At 37.0% G+C, this 18,019-nt stretch overlaps 2 protein-coding genes and 2 long non-coding RNA genes across 13 annotated transcripts in view; 2 read left to right on the top strand and 2 right to left on the bottom strand.

The window, feature by feature from the left end:
• The window catches only part of LOC309494422 (uncharacterized protein), a 251,719-nt gene that overhangs the window by 173,966 nt on the left and 59,734 nt on the right, over window positions 1-18,019 (bottom strand). The window lies entirely within an intron of this gene.
• Window positions 1-18,019, top strand: part of LOC309494337 (uncharacterized protein) — a 255,507-nt gene that overhangs the window by 145,231 nt on the left and 92,257 nt on the right. Inside the window, exon 1 of one of the 9 annotated variants that reach the window (XM_082163642.1) lies at window positions 15,318-15,543. The exons of the other annotated variants lie outside the window; for them this stretch is intronic. Coding sequence (XP_082019768.1) covers window positions 15,486-15,543 — 58 coding nt within the window. The 5' untranslated portion in view covers window positions 15,318-15,485. Of the gene's footprint in view, window positions 1-15,317; window positions 15,544-18,019 lie in introns of those variants that run through there. 9 annotated transcript variants of the gene reach the window in all.
• On the top strand, window positions 4,347-5,572 carry LOC309496978. The gene is made up of 3 exons (XR_014205302.1): window positions 4,347-5,058; window positions 5,258-5,369; window positions 5,447-5,572. It is a non-coding gene; the product is annotated as an uncharacterized lncRNA (long non-coding RNA).
• On the bottom strand, window positions 6,049-7,377 carry LOC309496146. Of its 2 annotated transcripts, XR_014204987.1 has the most exons (7): window positions 7,067-7,377; window positions 6,886-6,956; window positions 6,637-6,789; window positions 6,497-6,549; window positions 6,352-6,417; window positions 6,219-6,269; window positions 6,049-6,135 (listed from the first exon to the last, which is right to left on the bottom strand). It is a non-coding gene; the product is annotated as an uncharacterized lncRNA (long non-coding RNA). The 2 variants fall into 2 exon arrangements; XR_014204988.1 differs by having other exon boundaries at window positions 6,637-6,956.

The raw sequence follows: 18,019 nt of genomic DNA on the forward strand, positions 1-18,019 counted from the left end.
AAAACCAACAGGATGTCCAGTATCTCAAACGCTTGCTAATTATTTTTAATTCGACACGCCCACTCGCGCAAAAGTGATTCACATGCAAATCGTCCACATGGAACGCGAACGCCCTCGTTACCTCAAACACAAAACACCAAAACACTTCACAAGTCTCTGCTTTTCGTCGAGTTTGGAAGACGCGCTGTGAGCTTACTGGATTTACCTCAGAAGAAGAAGAACGCGATTTGAAGACAAGAAAGATGTAAGGTAAGAAATTCTTACTTATTAGTTTATGGTATTGTTGCATAAACCTCACATTGCAGTTGAACTGTTGCTAGATATATGGTGAATATTATACTATTTAGACCCGTGTTTCCTGTTAACCCTCTGAGGTCTAAGGTGTTTTTGGGGTCCTTGAGATGTTCTGACATGCCCTGACATTTGTGCTTTTTTCAGTTGCTTATAAACATATTAATGGCAAAAAAAAATTACACACTATTTAGCACAAACAGGGCTACCATAATATGTGAGCAACAAGAATGTACATGTCTGCATTTTTGAGAGAATAATGTTTATGCGTGGTTATTGAAAAAACTAAAAACTAAAGTTTCTGAAATAAGGCCATAAAACACATACTAAATATGTGCCAATAAGACTTTTGTCTAATAGATGTCATTGCCTAGTGTTTTTTCTTCAAAATGATGTGAAAATCACCCTGCCTAATCCTTCACATAACACAATACATTGATTTGAATTTTGCAAAGCACTTTCTGTTTGGAAAGGCAATATGCGGAGTGGGCGTCACAGATCATGCATATTTAGTGGTTCACACCTTAGGAGACAATGGGGCCTGCATACTTAATGACCCTTTCATTCAGGTGAGTCACTGAGCCACAAGAATGCAAGAGCAACAGTTGGAAGCATCTCAATTCTTTTTTATTTTTCCACATATTGTGCTTGCAATTTGGCCTATAATATCCAAGGAAAACATGTCTAGTAATTGTGCAGTTAATTCTCATACTGTATTTTCAGGTTTTGGAATATTTATCCTCTCCCCAAATTTGTCAATAATAAAACACAATAAAAATTATTTAAAGAAAAGGCTTATATTTACCTTTTAATAGTTTGTTTACATCTACCTTGTAAATATATTTTTTTATTAAAAAGGTTACAATTACAACAACAATTCAAGTGTAATCTTTCTTTGTAAAAACTAAAGTATACATTTTATCATACATATTTCAAAGTTAAAAAGGTTACAACAACAATAATTACAATTTCAACAATATTTCAAGTGTACTCTTTCTTTGTAAAAAAAAAGATTATAGGCCTACATTTTATCTATGTATTCATTACTTTGAATATAGCCAACATTGGAACAGCTAACATCTTAGTTGATGACTTTATTTTTGACAAAAATAGTAGGCTATTTTATATATAGAAATTGCTAAACAAAAGCTTATTTGATGTGGCAGTATATTCTACAGTAAAAACTGTACCCAAATCTACTAAACAAAATGTTGTCTTTCATATTTCGCCTGACTGTAACGTTGTGAACGCACCGGAGAAATGCACATTTATTAGGCTACATAGTTTTTTGTTTTGGATGGTTTTGTTTAGAACCAGCTTTCTGTAAATATATTAAATTTTTTTTAGACATGTGAGGCGAGTAGGCTACGGGTTTATGATGATCTCCAGTTCAGACCTTATGTTGTGATTGCTAGCCTATATTTACTTTAAATCCAGGAAATTTGTTAATGAAAAAATTATTAAAATTAAGATACAATTGATACAAAACGAAATTCGTTTTAAAGAAAGGATTTGTACTTTCTGTTTTGAGGTCTCTGTGAATGTTTGAAAGTATTTTAGTGCTTAGAGCGCTCGCGTCCATAATGGAGAACTGTCACGTAATATTGTTTTTTTCCTCATAAATGCGAACACGAAAAATAAAAGACAAAAGACTTTTAAGTAAAACTTACTCCGAAATTGTGTCCTCGGCGGAATTCGCTCTTCAATATGCTGCCGTTCGTCGTCTGTTACAATCTTCCTCTGAGGAAACAACCCACTGTCCAGAATCATCTGAAGGGCGTCTTTATTACCGGAGAAGCGTGCCATACTCAAAACGCGATGAACTATCAGTAAGTCTGATGAAGAAACTGTGTTTTTATGGCATTGATCGGGGGGCGTATACTAGATCACCTAAACTATTTACATGTGAATCGCGCCGGGGGCGGGGCGCCCGCAGCTGATTATAAAGATAATGAGGCAGAAGGAAAAACGGTACCTCTCCTTGCTTTCAAACGGATTACATGAGTTGAAAACATTTGTGTTTTATATAAATTACTTCATTTAAAAGAAGAGATTTCAAGCTTCATAAAGACATAACTCACATGCCTGTGTGAGAAGTATTCGCTGAGTTATGATTCATTTTCGGACGCGTTTCGGAATGGACTACACGGACAGAGAGAAGGCAGAACCTAGCTTCGTGTTTATTTTTCTTTATTTGGCAAAAAGCACAACACTTTGTTTTTATTGTGAGTATACACAAAAATAATACACATTTAACAGAATCGATTGATGTATGAAACTTGCTTGTAATATCAAAGTCAACAGAGCAAAATTAATTTCTTTTGAACTGAACTGAAAAAAATCCAGCAAAACGCGTGGGCGCGTTTGTCGACCTCAGAGGGTTAAATACTGTTTGTGGATATCTGCTCAAACATAGATATGTATAACCATAATGTTTAATATTTTGGAGCGCGCTGTGCGTTTGAATGTATCATATTTTGGAGCGCGCTGTGGGTTTGAATGTATCATATTTTGGAGCGCGATTGCGTTTGAAAGGAAAAATGCACCAAACATTAGGCTTTATGTTTTTACTATTATCTCGTTTCATATCATCATAACGAATGGAAACATTTGAAGTAACATATGCTAATCAATATATTTTTCTCTAGCGTAGTTGTTCTTGAAATCTTTTGGAAGATTTAATTTATTGTTATTATTATTTTATGCAGCACTGCGTGGCGTATGCCTACAAGGCACAACAAACCTGGTGTTCATTATATATTGTTGGAAACGTGTGTGTGTGTGTGTGTGTATTCTGTGAATTTTAAAAAGAAATTTTAACCAGAAAAATCTAAAATCTATTCCCAAAATCGTGCAGCCCTATAGTTTCTCTTGATATCAGTATGTTCACAGTTTTTTCTTTTTTCTTTTCTTTCAGGGACCAGATGCCACTGAGTCCTGCTGACTTCAACATTCACATGAGTCTCTGTACATGAACATGGTAAAGTGAAAATCAAACACCTTGGAAATGAAAGGTATGTACAATGTTTTTAGGAATGGCACAAAGGTCTCTGTCTTTGGATCATTGTTTTCAATGTGCTCTTTTGTCATTTGTATTTTTGGATTATGTTGTGTTGTAAATAAATCCAAACAATCTAAAAGCCATTCTTTTTTAAATCTCCTCATTCTTTGTGCAAGGTTGCTCTGAATGACAGGGCCTGATCGCTCCTAATAGGGCAGTTAGGGGAGTATCTTTGTCTTTCTCAGGTGTTGAAGGCTTACATATTCATGAGATGATCACGCCTTTTCGCATATGGCTTTGTCACACAAAACACGTCTTAGAAATTTTAAATCAATATATTGTCTTATCTGAATGAGCAGTCAGGGTGATTTTCACATAGTTTTGGAGAAAATATTCTAGGCTATGTCATACAATTTTCAAAAGTATTGTGAAGAAATAATCAGTATGGGTTTCATGGCCTTATTTCAGTGAGAATTTTTTTTTGTCTTTTCACAAACCACGCATAAATGTCATTATCTCAAAACTACAAACTTTTACATACATGCTGCTGAGAGTTTGTGCTGAATACAGTGTAATCAGACTTTAGCCATGTCACTAGTAACAGAAAAAAACACAAATGTCAGAGCATGTCAGAACACCACCAGAGGGTTGTTCCATAAAACAAGATTAGAAAATAAGCCAGGCTTATTTTGGTTAGTCAGACTTATTGTCTGTGAATTCTGTTTCATAAAGCAAACTTAAAATAGTTCAAACTCAGTTACCCTGGAAACTTATGCTGGGAAACTAGCCTGGTCCGGGGCAGGCTAACTGTCAGGCTAAGCCTGAGTTGATGCTTAACCAGAATACCGTTTTAACACTGACCCACTGACTCAATGTGATGATATTACATCGGACTCTCTGGCATGCTGTCATTTTATTTCATGTAGGCCTAACCACTATCAGTCCAACAATGAAAACAAATGCACTTTAAAAATAAATGTAATTCGAACATACAAAAAGTGAAAGAAATGTAAAGAAGTAATTGTAGGCCTATTTGTTTAGTTGGTGTGATTTTTGTAATGAATCAATTAGCCTAAATGTCTATAAATAGGGAGCTCCACCCGTGTAGGAGGACGCATAGTCATGGCGTGTCCTTTCATTGATGAGGTGGTGGATGAGGGAGCGATAATCATACGCAGGGCATTTCAAAGAGAGTGTACTTTCAGGGACAGGACAGACCCGTTGGCTTTTTCTGACTACTACCTGCATGAGCGGTATAGATTCTCGAGGGAAGGGATAGCATATATTTGCAGATTACTGAGCCCACACATCGCAAATAGCACACGGCGCAATAAAGCGCTCACAGTCCCGCAGACTGTGTGCATTGCACTTCGCTTTTTTGCCAGCGGAACATTTTTGTACACAGTTGGAGATGCAGAGAACATCAGCAAAGCATCGGTTTGCCGCTCTGTACGAATTGTGTACCTGTCTTTAAAAAAATTACTCAATGTGTTCATCACCTTCCCTGGCCACAGAGCGATTCACAGTATTAAACAAGCCTTTTATGGAATCGCTGGTAAGTTCAAATAAGAACTATATAGAAAATGGAAATATTTATTGTCTGTTAATGTAAGACATGGCAATTGACAGACAAACACTTAACTTTTGTAGCTTTCCCAAATGTTATCGGAGCTCTGGACTGCACCCACGTGCGCATAAAGCGCCCGTCTGGTCCGCATGAAGCAGACTTCGTTAATAGGAAATCATTACACAGCATCAATGTACAGGTACAGTCCCACTGAGATTATATTGTAGGCTAGAAGCGATTGTTCTTTACAATAAGCTGGGCACCTGTGTTCTATTCATTGCAAATGCATTAACAATTCTCTCTCTCTCTCTCTCTCTCTCTATATATATATATATGTGTGTGTGTGTGTGTGTGTGTGTGTAAGTCCAGTGTAGTGACCTACATTTTTAATTATTTAGATGATTTGTGATGCAGACTGCATCATCACAAATGTAGAGGCAAAATGGCCTGGCTCAGTGCATGATTCCAGAATCTTTCGGGCCTCTTCTCTTTCCCACCAACTGGCACAAGGTATGTTAGTCACTTAACATATAGCAAAAACTACAGCTTTAAAAAAAACCTTCACCAAATTTTTTTTTTTTATTCAGGTCAATTCTCAGGAGTTTTGCTGGGAGACAAGGGATATGCATGCCTGCCTTATCTCTTGACTCCCTATCAGGAGACGCAGACTGAGGCACAGCACAACTACAATATTGCCCATGCACGCACAAGAGCTCGTATAGAGATGGCATTTGGGCTCATCAAGTCAAGGTTCCAGTGCCTGAATTACCTCAGAGTGACTCCACAAAGGGCATGTGACATTGTAGTTGCATGTGTTGTGCTACATAACATTGCCTGTCTGAGGAGAGAGAGGCAACCAAGGATGGTTGTAGAGCAAGACTGGGACATTGAAGGCATTTTTGATGACAATGAAATAGGCAGGGTTATAAGAGACAGTTATGCCAATAATTATTTTAGTTAATACTGTCCAAACCATGTTAAAGGTTTTCACTTTCCCCTTAATTTACCAGACACACAAGTCATATTTTTTTTTTTTTTTTTTTATTTAGGTTGAAGCTGCCTGTTGGGGGTGAAAACATACAATTAAATGTGGTCAAAAAACAAAAAGGTCATGTGTCATTGTTTTAAATATGGCAGTTCTACTTGCATTTTTCTCAAGCTGTTGGATTTCCAGCTCCAACTTTCTCATCTTGAGTTTTTTATATTGGATGTCAGTATCTATGGCCTCCATTTGTTTCAGGAGATACCTTTTGTAGACTCCCTTTATGTTCTGGGTCTTGTAGGAACAGAATTTTTTTTTTTTTTTTTTTTTTTTGATCTAGTGCTCTTGGCACTTTTTTGTAATTTCTTAATACTCACTTGGTCACATGTCGTCCCAGACTGAGAGGGCTCTAGAAGGGTGTCAGCATCCTGTTGCCAATAATGGAAATACACACAATTTAGCACCTCACAGGTAGGCTATTAAATATATAATGTGCAAATCTGTGCCTACCTCAGGCCTCCTTGAACACACTGACACAGTTTCCTCATCCTCCTCAACTGTAGATGGGCCTTCAACCTAAAACCATTAATTAAACTTGGTTTAATAAATCACCACTTGACAAATCAGTGCTTTAAACTCATACTGTCATACTCACAGGGTTCAGCATGATGTCTGGTGGATCCAGAAAGCACACAGAATTTGGCATCACTATAAAACAAAAATATTTAGTTAGGAATGGAAGAATAAAAATAAATAAAATAAACAAAATACCTTTTAAGTAATGATCTCTTATACTAGATGGAATGGATCCAGATGCTGTTCCCCCCTCTATTCCCTCAATGACAGGCCTCCCTTTATTCAGGTCTAATGCCAGCTCCTCTGCAGGAGTAAAGTTGGCTGTTGGTGGCCCTCCCCCAGTGCCAGCAACCTCACTCTTCTTTTTGGCAGCTGCAATTATTAAACATCATGAGACTGAACAGTTGTACATCAAGCTGGCTATGCTTAAGTACTTACATAGATTTATACTTTATAATTAATACTTACCATTCTGAACAATATTTTTATATTTTATTTTCACCTGCTGCCATGTTCTTTTTTCTTCACTTAATTTGCTGCTGTAAAAGTTACACACACACACACACACACACACAAATGTATTGTGACAAACATTTAATTTAACTTTAATAAAATATAGTAATGTAGGCCTACATTAATTGCTACTTACGCATTGAGACGATCAGCAATTTCCTGCCAGCCTTTTTCTCTCGTTTTATTAATTGCTGCCGTATTTCCTTTTTTTTGTAATCATGTGTTTAAATTCTTCGTAAGATTCGAGAAGTAATTGCTGCTCAGTTGCCGTGAACATCGCTGCTCTCTCTTTCCCTTTAGTTGCCATGTTAAATTGATGAATCTATGCTCCACCATCAGGGCTTCTTAAGAATAGCGTGCACGCGCAATTATCTAGACTAGATAAACCTGGTTCAAATTAGTGAGATTGCGTGAACTTGAATTACATTTTATGAAACCGCCTTAAGCCCCAACTGATTTGTTAGGTTAATTCAAGTCGGGTTTTGGAGCTTAATCCCCGCTTTTCTAAGCTTCTTTTATGAAACAACCCACAGGGCCCAGAAAACAGCTCAGACCTCAGAGGGTTAAAGTGCTTGTTTGACAAGTTATGTTTATCCTCTGTTGATCACAAGTCTTCTATTTGGCACACTTCTTGCCAACATGACGAAGTTGAGGTACAACATCTTGTATCTGCAATACCATGAAGACATAATGTGCAATTATTATAATTGTGTTTACAGTCTAAAAAATATTTTTGTTGTTAACTACAATGATACTATGACAGGAGTATTTTTTGTTGACCATGCTTTCCACAGTTGTTTCACAGAAATCCAGTTCACATGTCTGGATATTTCATGAATTGGGTTGTTATGGGATGGGGAACACAGTCCTGCTATCATGAAAGCAGCCCTACTATTCTCTGGGTGCATTATTTCAAGTAATGCAGTGGTATGGTATATTTTAAACTTAAAACATATTTTCACTAACTGTGTGTGGGCAGTTCAGGCTTTGTCAAGATGGTTGTGGGTTAGTTTCAGCAGTGCTAAAGTGCACACAGGACACACAATACTAGTACTGCCCTGTGCAAAAGACTGTTTTTAGTCGTGCAAAAAAGTTGTTGGTTCAATTCAATGCCCTTATTCAATACCCTTGTAATATAATTGAAACATGTAATTGACTTTGAATAAAAACGTCTGCTAAATGAATAAATGTAAATGTCTGTGAGAGATGGACATAATAACACTGAGAAACCTATGTCAGCCATTCACTAAACTATATATGTTTCTGTTACATAGGTGCAGCAATGCAAAACAAGGTCCCCATGCAGATTACAATGCCTATAAGGATTTTGTGCGTAAGGACACAACTGCACTCTTCCTAGCTGCTGCAATGGAGCAATTTGGTTTGCAGGATGTCACAGGTAAATTGACACTTGGCATCACATTCATATTTGAGAATTAGCATTTATCTCATAAATACATGTATCTATATGTTACTACTGTTATTGTTAACTGCTAAAATTGTAATTCACTTTGATAAAAGTTAACACACAATATGAATTTTCAATCTCTGCATTTACACTAATGGTGGTTAGAAGTTAAACATTTTATTCCATGTGCAAACAGAAATTCCAAATGGGTTTGTCCCAGCGGATATCAATGATGGATTGCCACAACTGAAGAGGAGCTGGCTGCATGACAAGGTTGGAGAGGTTGTGGACACCTTTGTCATGCTGACAGACGTCACAGAATCTGCAAGTCAAAGTCAAGCTTCGACAGAGCGAGGGCAGAGGCGGAAGTTTCCGTGTCGTGCGGATGGGTGTGGCAATGTGTATACATACGTCAAGGCAAGGGAAACGCATGAGAAAAAGAAACACAATCTTGTGGCTCCATCTGACTCTTCTCCAGAACATGGCCGGCCCAAGGCATAAGCGAACTAAGCGGCTGCTTGGGGCCCCCTCGTGAAAGTAAGCGGCGTTGGGCTCACGTATCTCTCTCATTAGAATCAAAATGTTTCAACATTCGCAATGGATTTGGATGGTAAACTATTCTTTATCATAGGCTTTGTACTTCACTCACGTTCCAATATCGACGGAAAAAATAATCCTCTTCACACGCGCAAAAATGTGCTTGGAAACATCACAGTGGAGCGGTGCTTACGCTGAATGGTATGAATTGTACAACTGACTATTTAAACAGAGCAGTGTCATTTTTATATGTTAGGTTGACTATTTTATTATTATATTTTATTACGGCTATAACGAACAGGCTGCGATGTCAAGATTGCAATGCTGGAATATGTTGTGTGTGTGTGAGGCGTGGGCGCGATCGGACAGTGGAAACATAAAAACATACTCCGTCATGTTCATACAAGACATCATTCAAACTGCAAAGTGTTGCAAAACGTTGGAGGATATTTTGCAAATATTTTTTTTTATATGTTTTGTGACAGTTTGTTTTCAGAAGTTTCCAAGAGTTAGTAAAAGAGTAAAGAAAAAGTTAAAACTTTAAGTATCTTTTTTTTATTAAGTATTTATTTTTTATTAATACATAACCTCATTGTATTAATTTATAATGTAACATTATAGCGTGACATTGTGTCAATAATCGTCAAGCACAGGTGGGAGGGTCACACGTGGGAGGGGGCCCCCAAATCAAATTCTGCTTAGGGCCCCCAAAAGGCTCGGGCCGGCACTGCTTGACATTCAGTAACAGTTCTCACTCCAAACATCGAGACAATCACACAAACGAACACAAACTCGCTCAGGTCTGAATGAACTCAACATATTCTCCTCATGCTCGCTGCTGCTGCACTAAATGTTTATTTCAGAAGGAAGACGCCAGGAAAGACGCACAAGTATCGCTGTGATCGATTAAAACAATACAGAAATGAAGTTTAGCCCTTCAAAATGTCACGCTTCTCTCCTCTCAGTGCAGTCCGCCAGAGAGAGAAAAGAAGACACGCTTCCTTCGTTCAAGGAAGCCTCGCTCGCTTTTATTTCGTTTTTTATTTTCCAAGTTTTATTTTCTTAAAACTACTGTACTTCAGTTTGATAGTCTTCTTCAACCAACCCACGAAACCAATTTAAAGCTAAGATCATCTTTGCTGAGTTTTCGCTCGCTTCAAGTCGCTATAGCAACCAGACGCTGTGACCACGTGATTCAGGCGCCTTTGTCCAACACAGACGAACACACAAGAGGGCCGATCTTCCAATCAGAGTAACGTAGACTTTAAATTTGCAATCTGAAAGAAGTGCTGTTTAAGGTTGTCTAAAAATTACTAGAGCTGTTGGGGTTTCGTTGTTAATGACTAAGCTGTTTCTGCCTTTTCTCTAACTTCTCTCACTCACACTTACACTCTCTTCCACACACACACCCTCACACACACACACACACACATAAACTCACCCACGTGTTTCGACCCAAACACACTCATGCACACCCACCTCTCCTTACAAACGCTACCATCTTCCACACACCTAAAATCATTCTTAGTCTCACTGTTATTATTCTCTCGCTGATTCTCTCTCTCTCTCTCTCTCTCTCTCAATCTCTCTCTTCCCTCTCTTAACCTTTTATTTTTATTGTACTCCGTATTACGATCGTTATATTGTTTGTTTGTTTATGCATATTTACTCCTGCGTGATTTAAAGTAGTATATGTAACCGTTAGCTTGTTTAAATAAACTTTGTTAAATCATTTGAATTAAGTTTGCCTGTTTTGTTTCAATTCTGGGTCACTGATGAGTGCAGATTTTTAACCTTAAGCTCTACTGTTATTTTTACTATTAAAAGAAATCTAAAGTTGTCTAAAACACGAAGATAATTATTTTCTTTGTGGCCACAGGAAAGTGTTATCTGTCGGTGTTAAAGATACTAGATTTCTGTTCAGAAATTATTAGGGGTGTAACGATTCGTTTTAACAACGATTCGATTCGATTCGCGATTCATGGTTGTCGATACGATTCAAGGACGATATTGGTTCATTTAGAACGATACGATACGATCCGAAACGATTCAGTGACCTGAAATCGATTCAGTGACTTTTTAGCCAAAAATTCTTGTAAGGGAATCAGGTATCAATTAATTATGGATATAAACAAACAAATAAACAACAATTGATGTCAAATGCATTCACATTTTATTTTAATAAGTAGGACTGAACGATTATGACAAAAATGATAATTGTCGATTATTCCCTTGAATTTGTAATTGTGATTATTAATTACGATTATTACAACATTGAATGATGTTTTGAATAGTTTGGCCATGGGACCCACATTTCCCCATGGTCATCAAGCCACGACCCACCTTTTTAGGAATTATATAAGCCTATTATAATACATTTGTTTACACAAAAATTGTTGACACATAAGTTCTGTCCCCCTGTACTTAACATACAAAAAAAAAATACAAAAAAAAAAATTTAAGAAAATGACAAATACTGATAAACAGTAGGCACTTATTTTTTGTTAATACAATCGGTATGAGGTATGATATACCGATATACCGAATACAATCGGCTCAATTGGTATGAGCCACCACAGTCATATAAAAATATACAAAATAACCAGCAAGTGGCATTTTGTTATGGAAACAAACAACAATTAGGCTTCCATGGTGATACACAATACTTAAAAGAACTGGTAAAGAAACATGAAACTGCTCCTGATAAATAGCAACACACATGACGTACCAATAACGTAATTTATTGGTATTTTACTTTTATTTCTTAACTTACTAATTTACGACGTTGCATGCTCGTATGTCTTTTGCACTTTAGTGAAGTGATACAGCGCGCTCCGCCGCATTTGCGCGTGCAATTGAAGAGTGCGCGCTCCTGCAGTATAGCGGCTGAGAGGACAGGGAAGTCCGTTTTTCTGAGGTGAGAGACTTTGCGCTGCTTGACTGTCGCGCTGCTGCTGGCGCGTCACGCATGGCGACGACGTCACAGAGGCAGACTGAATCGAGTAACGTTTAACGCCTTTATTATTAAAAGTGCAAAGAAAAAACATCCATATAAAGTCTAACGTGCTTAAATCCAATGCGCTATTTCCTAGTATCGATACAATCGATTCATTACCTTTTAAAACGATGTTAGATCGATATATGTCGTCCGGAAGGCCAATTTGCCGAGCACAGATCGATGCAGTAGGATCGTAGGAATATAAATCGATACATCGATGTAGTTGATGAATCGTTACACCCCTAGAAATTATACATTCTGTGTGCTGGACGGACAGTTTGCATAATAAATGAATATTCTTCAACTTCTACCTAAAATTTCCCCTAATTAAACATAATTTGACCTATCTATATCAGTGATTATTACGAGTAATTGTGTAATCGCTGATATAAGCCGAGGTTTTGACCTATTCCCTATTTGGGAATAATTTAATTTGTGTAACCAACATATGCATATTCACATTGATGAATATTACCGCTAATTTGAGCTAATTAATTCCCTAAAATAAAGTAATTGTTGTTACAACTTCAACAAGCAAAATATGACTTAAATGATACACACTAATAAGCACATACAAAAATGCTACAAAGAATGTTCATTGATGAACAAACAAAAATGCTTTAATAGTAAATTATGCAAATTATGACTTGAAGAATCAACTGTAATAAATTGTTCATACAAAACTTCTACAAAGAATGTTCAAGGATATTTACCAAACTGGATTAATTTAAGCAAATTATAACCATTAAATTGGTTTAACTATACTCTACAAACAAATGTGCTATTATGGATAATGTACGTACCACTACAAAATTAAAAGATTTAAGCTATTTTAGTTCTATCACTATCTCAAATAATAAAAGATGAACAGTTGTTTCTGCCATTTCAATTCACCTTCAAAGTAAATAGCTAGCTAGTGATAGCTTAGTGACAGCAATTAAACGTCCAATATTGGGTAGGTAATAGAGTTAGCTCTCATGATAGACAGGTTATGTCATTTTTCAGGATTATTATCAATACTTATTTTATTTTTAATTTTTTTTATCCTCTAGTTTTTGTAATTCCTGATTATGTCGTTTGTATAACTCTTACGAACACCTCTTAAACGCTTCCCATCTAATACTTGCCGTAGTTTCATTCGTATTTAGTTCCACAATCTGCGTGGCCCTGATTGGCTGCGGGGGTGTCCCGTACGCGCGTGCTTTGGAGGCCGATGACGTCACCGCTCGCTCGCGCCGTCTCTCTTCGCTCATTGAGAGTTTCAGTGTCGAGTCTTCTGAGGTGAGGAGAGCAGTTCACGGTATTTCTCATATTTACACAACCATCACACACACTTTATACAGTTTGATTAAGCGACAAGCTCATTTCTGTATTGTTTTCATCGATCACAGCGATACTTGTGCGTCTTTTCTGGCGTCTTCCTTCTGAAATAAACATTTAGTGCAGCTAGGGTGACCAGACGTCCCGAAAAATTCGGGACAGTCCCGAAATCTAAACTGTTGTCCCGAATCCCGAATCTGGCCCTAATTGTCCCGAAAATTATACTAAAGCAAAATCTTGAGTAGTTATTGTCTTATAAACATTAAAAACTGTCTGCGGAGGTTGAGGCCGGTGACACACTGGCTGCGTGGCGTGTCCGTTTTTATTTCGGCTCCCATGTTAACAGGTTAGAGCTTGCACACTGCCTGCGTGACACGCGCGTCTTGCTAGAAATAGAACCGACGCCTATTTTTCACGCGACACGCAAGCCTGTTGGAAGCGTTTCCAGGCAAAATAGAATAGGAAAAGATGTTTGTATGTCATTTTGACATGAAAACATATTAATAAATGACATTTTGATGTTTGAAAGTTTAAGTTTTTACATAAATGCAGATATAAATGTAATAAAAAAAAATATATGATCGATTTTCAAATATTGCACCTGTCAATACCGAAATATTCTGTAGCCTATTTTGCCTATTATTAGAGCGCAAGTTGCTGCAGCCGTGAGGACAGTCACTTGATTGTTCGCGGCACTGCAAAACGTCGTTTAAGCTTATTAGCGTTAGGCTATACTGAAAGGTCTGATTTATGCAGTCATTGTTTTTTTTTCTTTTCACAATGACATTTGATTTGAGTTCATGATTTTAATGTTGTTGTTTTTTGTGGCAGACTAAAGAATAATGACAGACTGTTGATCTTTGAATAAAAATATGTTTGGTTCAGGTTTGAAATTCATTATCTTTTATTATAGGCTACGCAGTCTGATGCCATAGAAGCGCCCCCCCCCCGTCCCGAATTTCAGCCGATCTCATCTGGTCACCCTAAGTGCAGCAGCAGCAAGCATGAGGAGAATATGTTGAGTTCATTCAGACCTGAGCGATGTTGTGTTCGTTTGTGTGATTGTCTCGATGTTTGGAGTGAGAACTGTTACTGAATGTCAAGTTAAAGTTTGAGATCTGTGAGCGGAATCGATCTCAAGTGTTCCTGTTGCCGTTTTCATGTTTACCTTTATTTATTTGTCGACATTTATCTTTGGCAGCAGATTGCATTTACTTGATGTAGACACTTTATATTGCCCCTGAATGAGTTTGAACGTGTGAAGTTTCAAATACATGCATGGGAATATAGATACATGGCGTTTGACACAGGAAACATTACATTTTCTTCATTTTTAAGAGTTTTATGATCATTGTCAGTTTCTGTACAATGTAACGTTAATGATGGAATTACTTTATTGCTATTAATAGTTATTATAAAGTCAAACTATATTTAGATTCACATATTATGGTGTTGTAGTTATTTGCCTGAAGAGGTTATTTATTTAATAATTTTGTTTTATTATTGGTGATTTATAACTTATTTGGGTGGTTATATTGTGAGAAATAACAGTATTGTCTTTCAGTAGAGCAGTTTTACAGGCTTTTATCATGTATCCTGACTCAAATAATGTGTTTCTAACAGCAAACACTCAGAATAAAGTGAGATGATCTGTTGATGATCCTGAATGGCTTGTTGAATGAGTGTTGATAGTCTGAGGCTCATCAATATTAACAGATCTGCTGAAAACACTCTTTATTTCATGACAATAGTTCCTGTTTTCACCTCATTTATTATGCTGATGTCTTCAGATCTCCTGTAAATTGACACTTAAAGCTCATTTCATTGGTGTCAGCAGACTGAGGGGACTGAGGCAACCCTACTATACGTTTATTTCTGTCTTTATGCTTTTCCTTACTATTATTTATTTGGAAGAATTTAAATTATTTATATTATTTTATATATTTCTAGATACCTGTATTTTAATGAAGAAGCAGAATAATGTTAGGATAGTAATAAAAATAATGAAAAATAATGAATTGGCATCAGTTACTGTACGATAAATAGATAGACAGGCATACATGCTTAGAGGTGTCATTTATTATAAAAACAAACTCAGTAATTGATATTTTTGTAACTCATCATCAGAGAAGCTCCTCCCACGGTAATCACATCATCAGTGAAGCTCCTCCCACTGTAATTCTCCAATAAATGCTGTAAATTCCCATCAGCTACAAGTGAAGACGAGCATCAGAGCATCAGGAAGAGCTGAAATCTGCAAAGATTGAGTTTATAAGAGAGATCAGTGAGAACATGAGTGATCCAGAACCCTGCAGAATGAAACACACTGAAGATCCTGAAGAACAAAGAGGTTGGTGTTTATTCTTCATTCATTCATGATGCTGAAGAACATTCATGCTAGAAACCAGTGTTTCCCATAGAATGGTGGGGGGTGATTAAGGCACAACAAAAGGGTTAAATATATCATATATTTTTATTGACACGTATACACATTTCCATTAGTCAACACTTAGTGTTAGATAACTTAAAGACATTTCTACATTGCTATGCCATTGCTACACTTTCTATGACTGCTCCACAGACTTCTTGTTGCAAATTTTGCACCCTTTGAACATTTTATTTTATGGGCCTTTCTGAAAAAATATTCCAGTGCCCTATCATATGGGAAGGCCTCAGGACAGGGTCCATTGATGGAGATCCTCAAGCAGGCAGCCAGGTGTTCTCCTTGAAGCTGTAAAAAACATTTGCAATAATAAACAACGTATCATCACCGATAACTGATCGTTCAGTTTAATTACGCCATGGCCCCAAACATGTTTTATAAAATAAACATATACAGTGTGTATATAGCCTATATGATGTGTATTAAATTTTTGCTCAAAAACAATTGTAATAAAAGATAGGATCATAAGATGCGCAATATATCAGGAGACATGGTTTTTATATGGAAGAAAAATAATGTCAAATGTTTTTGAAATAAAAAGCCTGTTGAATTGCACTACTTGAAAAAAATAGGCATTACATTAACCATGCTTGCATTTTAATGCATTGTATTTTTAGGGCTTGCATTTTTATGGGCTGAAATTCAACATGGTTGAATATTTAAGTTGTGAATATTTCAATTAAAACATTTCAAACACATTTTCATTATTAAAAATTCAATAATCCATATTCACCTTTCATATTTCACTACCAAAATATTCAAACTGTTTAAAGGGGTCATATAATGCCATTTTTGTACAAGCTAATATGATTCTTTAGGGTCTAAATTAAAAGTTTGTAATATACTTTAATTAAAAATTCTCATTAGTATTGTAAGAAAACACTCATTTTACCTGGTCAAAAACAGCTCTGTTTTCAGCACGCCGTTTCAGTGCATACGTCTTTAAATGATAATGAGCTTTGCTCACCCCGCCCATCTGTTCTGTGCGTACACAGTCAACCACGCGTTGTTCATTATAAACGTGGGCTTATGAATTATATTGAGAACGTCGTACATAGAAAACATGCCGTAATGTACCCTGAGTGTAAACCTAACGCATTCATCGTGAAGCCTTCAGCAAGGTTTGCAAATTTGCAAAGATTAATATAAATATTAATATAAAGGTTAATAAAAACATTACACTCACTTCTTCTGGAGGTTCAGCAGGAACACGTTGGTACCGATCCGTTTTTTCTCATTTGTAAAGCTGTCTGGTGTGAAATGATTCGCGCAAACATGAAAGCAATCCCCGTGAGGGAATCCCCGCGTCATTCCTTTGGGCATATCTTCAAAAACAAAACTCAGCCACTGCATCTTCAACGGTTCGGATTTAGGAACATCCAAATGACTGCTGTGTTCCTTATTACACCGAAGAACTCAACACCACAATCGCAGACGCCATTCTGCTCCAGTGAGGGTATCAACAGTGACGCGTGAACTATGATGACAGAGAGCTCGCTCACGAGCGAGGGCGGGTCTGTGTTGAAACGCTGCACTGTCAATCACCCATCGTGGGAGGGGCGTCGATATTGTGACGTCACAATATCGAACGGCTTGATTTCAGAGAGGGTCAAACATATAAGGAGATAAAAAAAAAAACACTGGATGGATTTTTATCATTTTATGATGGTTGTGTACAGGCACTGCCAACACACATTTCAGTACAATCAACTTGTAAAAGTGCATGTACCATTATATGACCCCTTTAAAAATACTACCTATAATATTCAACAGGCATTTTTCGGTCCATTTTATTTCGCTTTGCAAATTCGCTTCCACAAATTCAGTGGTAAATTCAACATAGACATCCAGGAACTGCAGGAAAAGCAGTAGATTGCCGAGCATACTCTCCATCTGCTGTTAGTCAACCTCACCAGCAGGGGGTGCAAAAGCTCGTGTTGTTGACGAAGACCAGCAACAGTTAGAAGAACAAAACGCTAAACGTAGCTTTATGGACTAATACAGTGATATAAAAGACAAAACTCGCACCTTATTGGAGATGTAGGCTACAGGCAAGCAGATGGACTAAGAATATGAGCTTAACGCGCAAAGTTGCATGCAGAGCGTTTTGTGATATACTGGCACAAAATCAACACTTGATCAATTAATACTAACACTTTATCTCTCTCTCTCTCTCTCTCTCTCTCTCTCTCTCTCTCTCTCTCTCTCTATATATATATATAGTATAGTAAGCTATGCCTACGTGTATTGCATTAGTTTAAACTGGGAAGAGTCATAGCACTTGCATATTGTTGTCCTCCTATTGTTAGTTGAACTGTAAATCGCTTTGGATAAAAGCGTCTGCTAAATGTAGCCTAATAAATGTAAAATTGGCTTGACATTG

This window comes from Leuciscus leuciscus, assembly GCF_965113295.1.
Source record: "Leuciscus leuciscus genome assembly, chromosome: 1".
Lineage (NCBI taxonomy): Eukaryota > Metazoa > Chordata > Actinopteri > Cypriniformes > Leuciscidae > Leuciscus > Leuciscus leuciscus.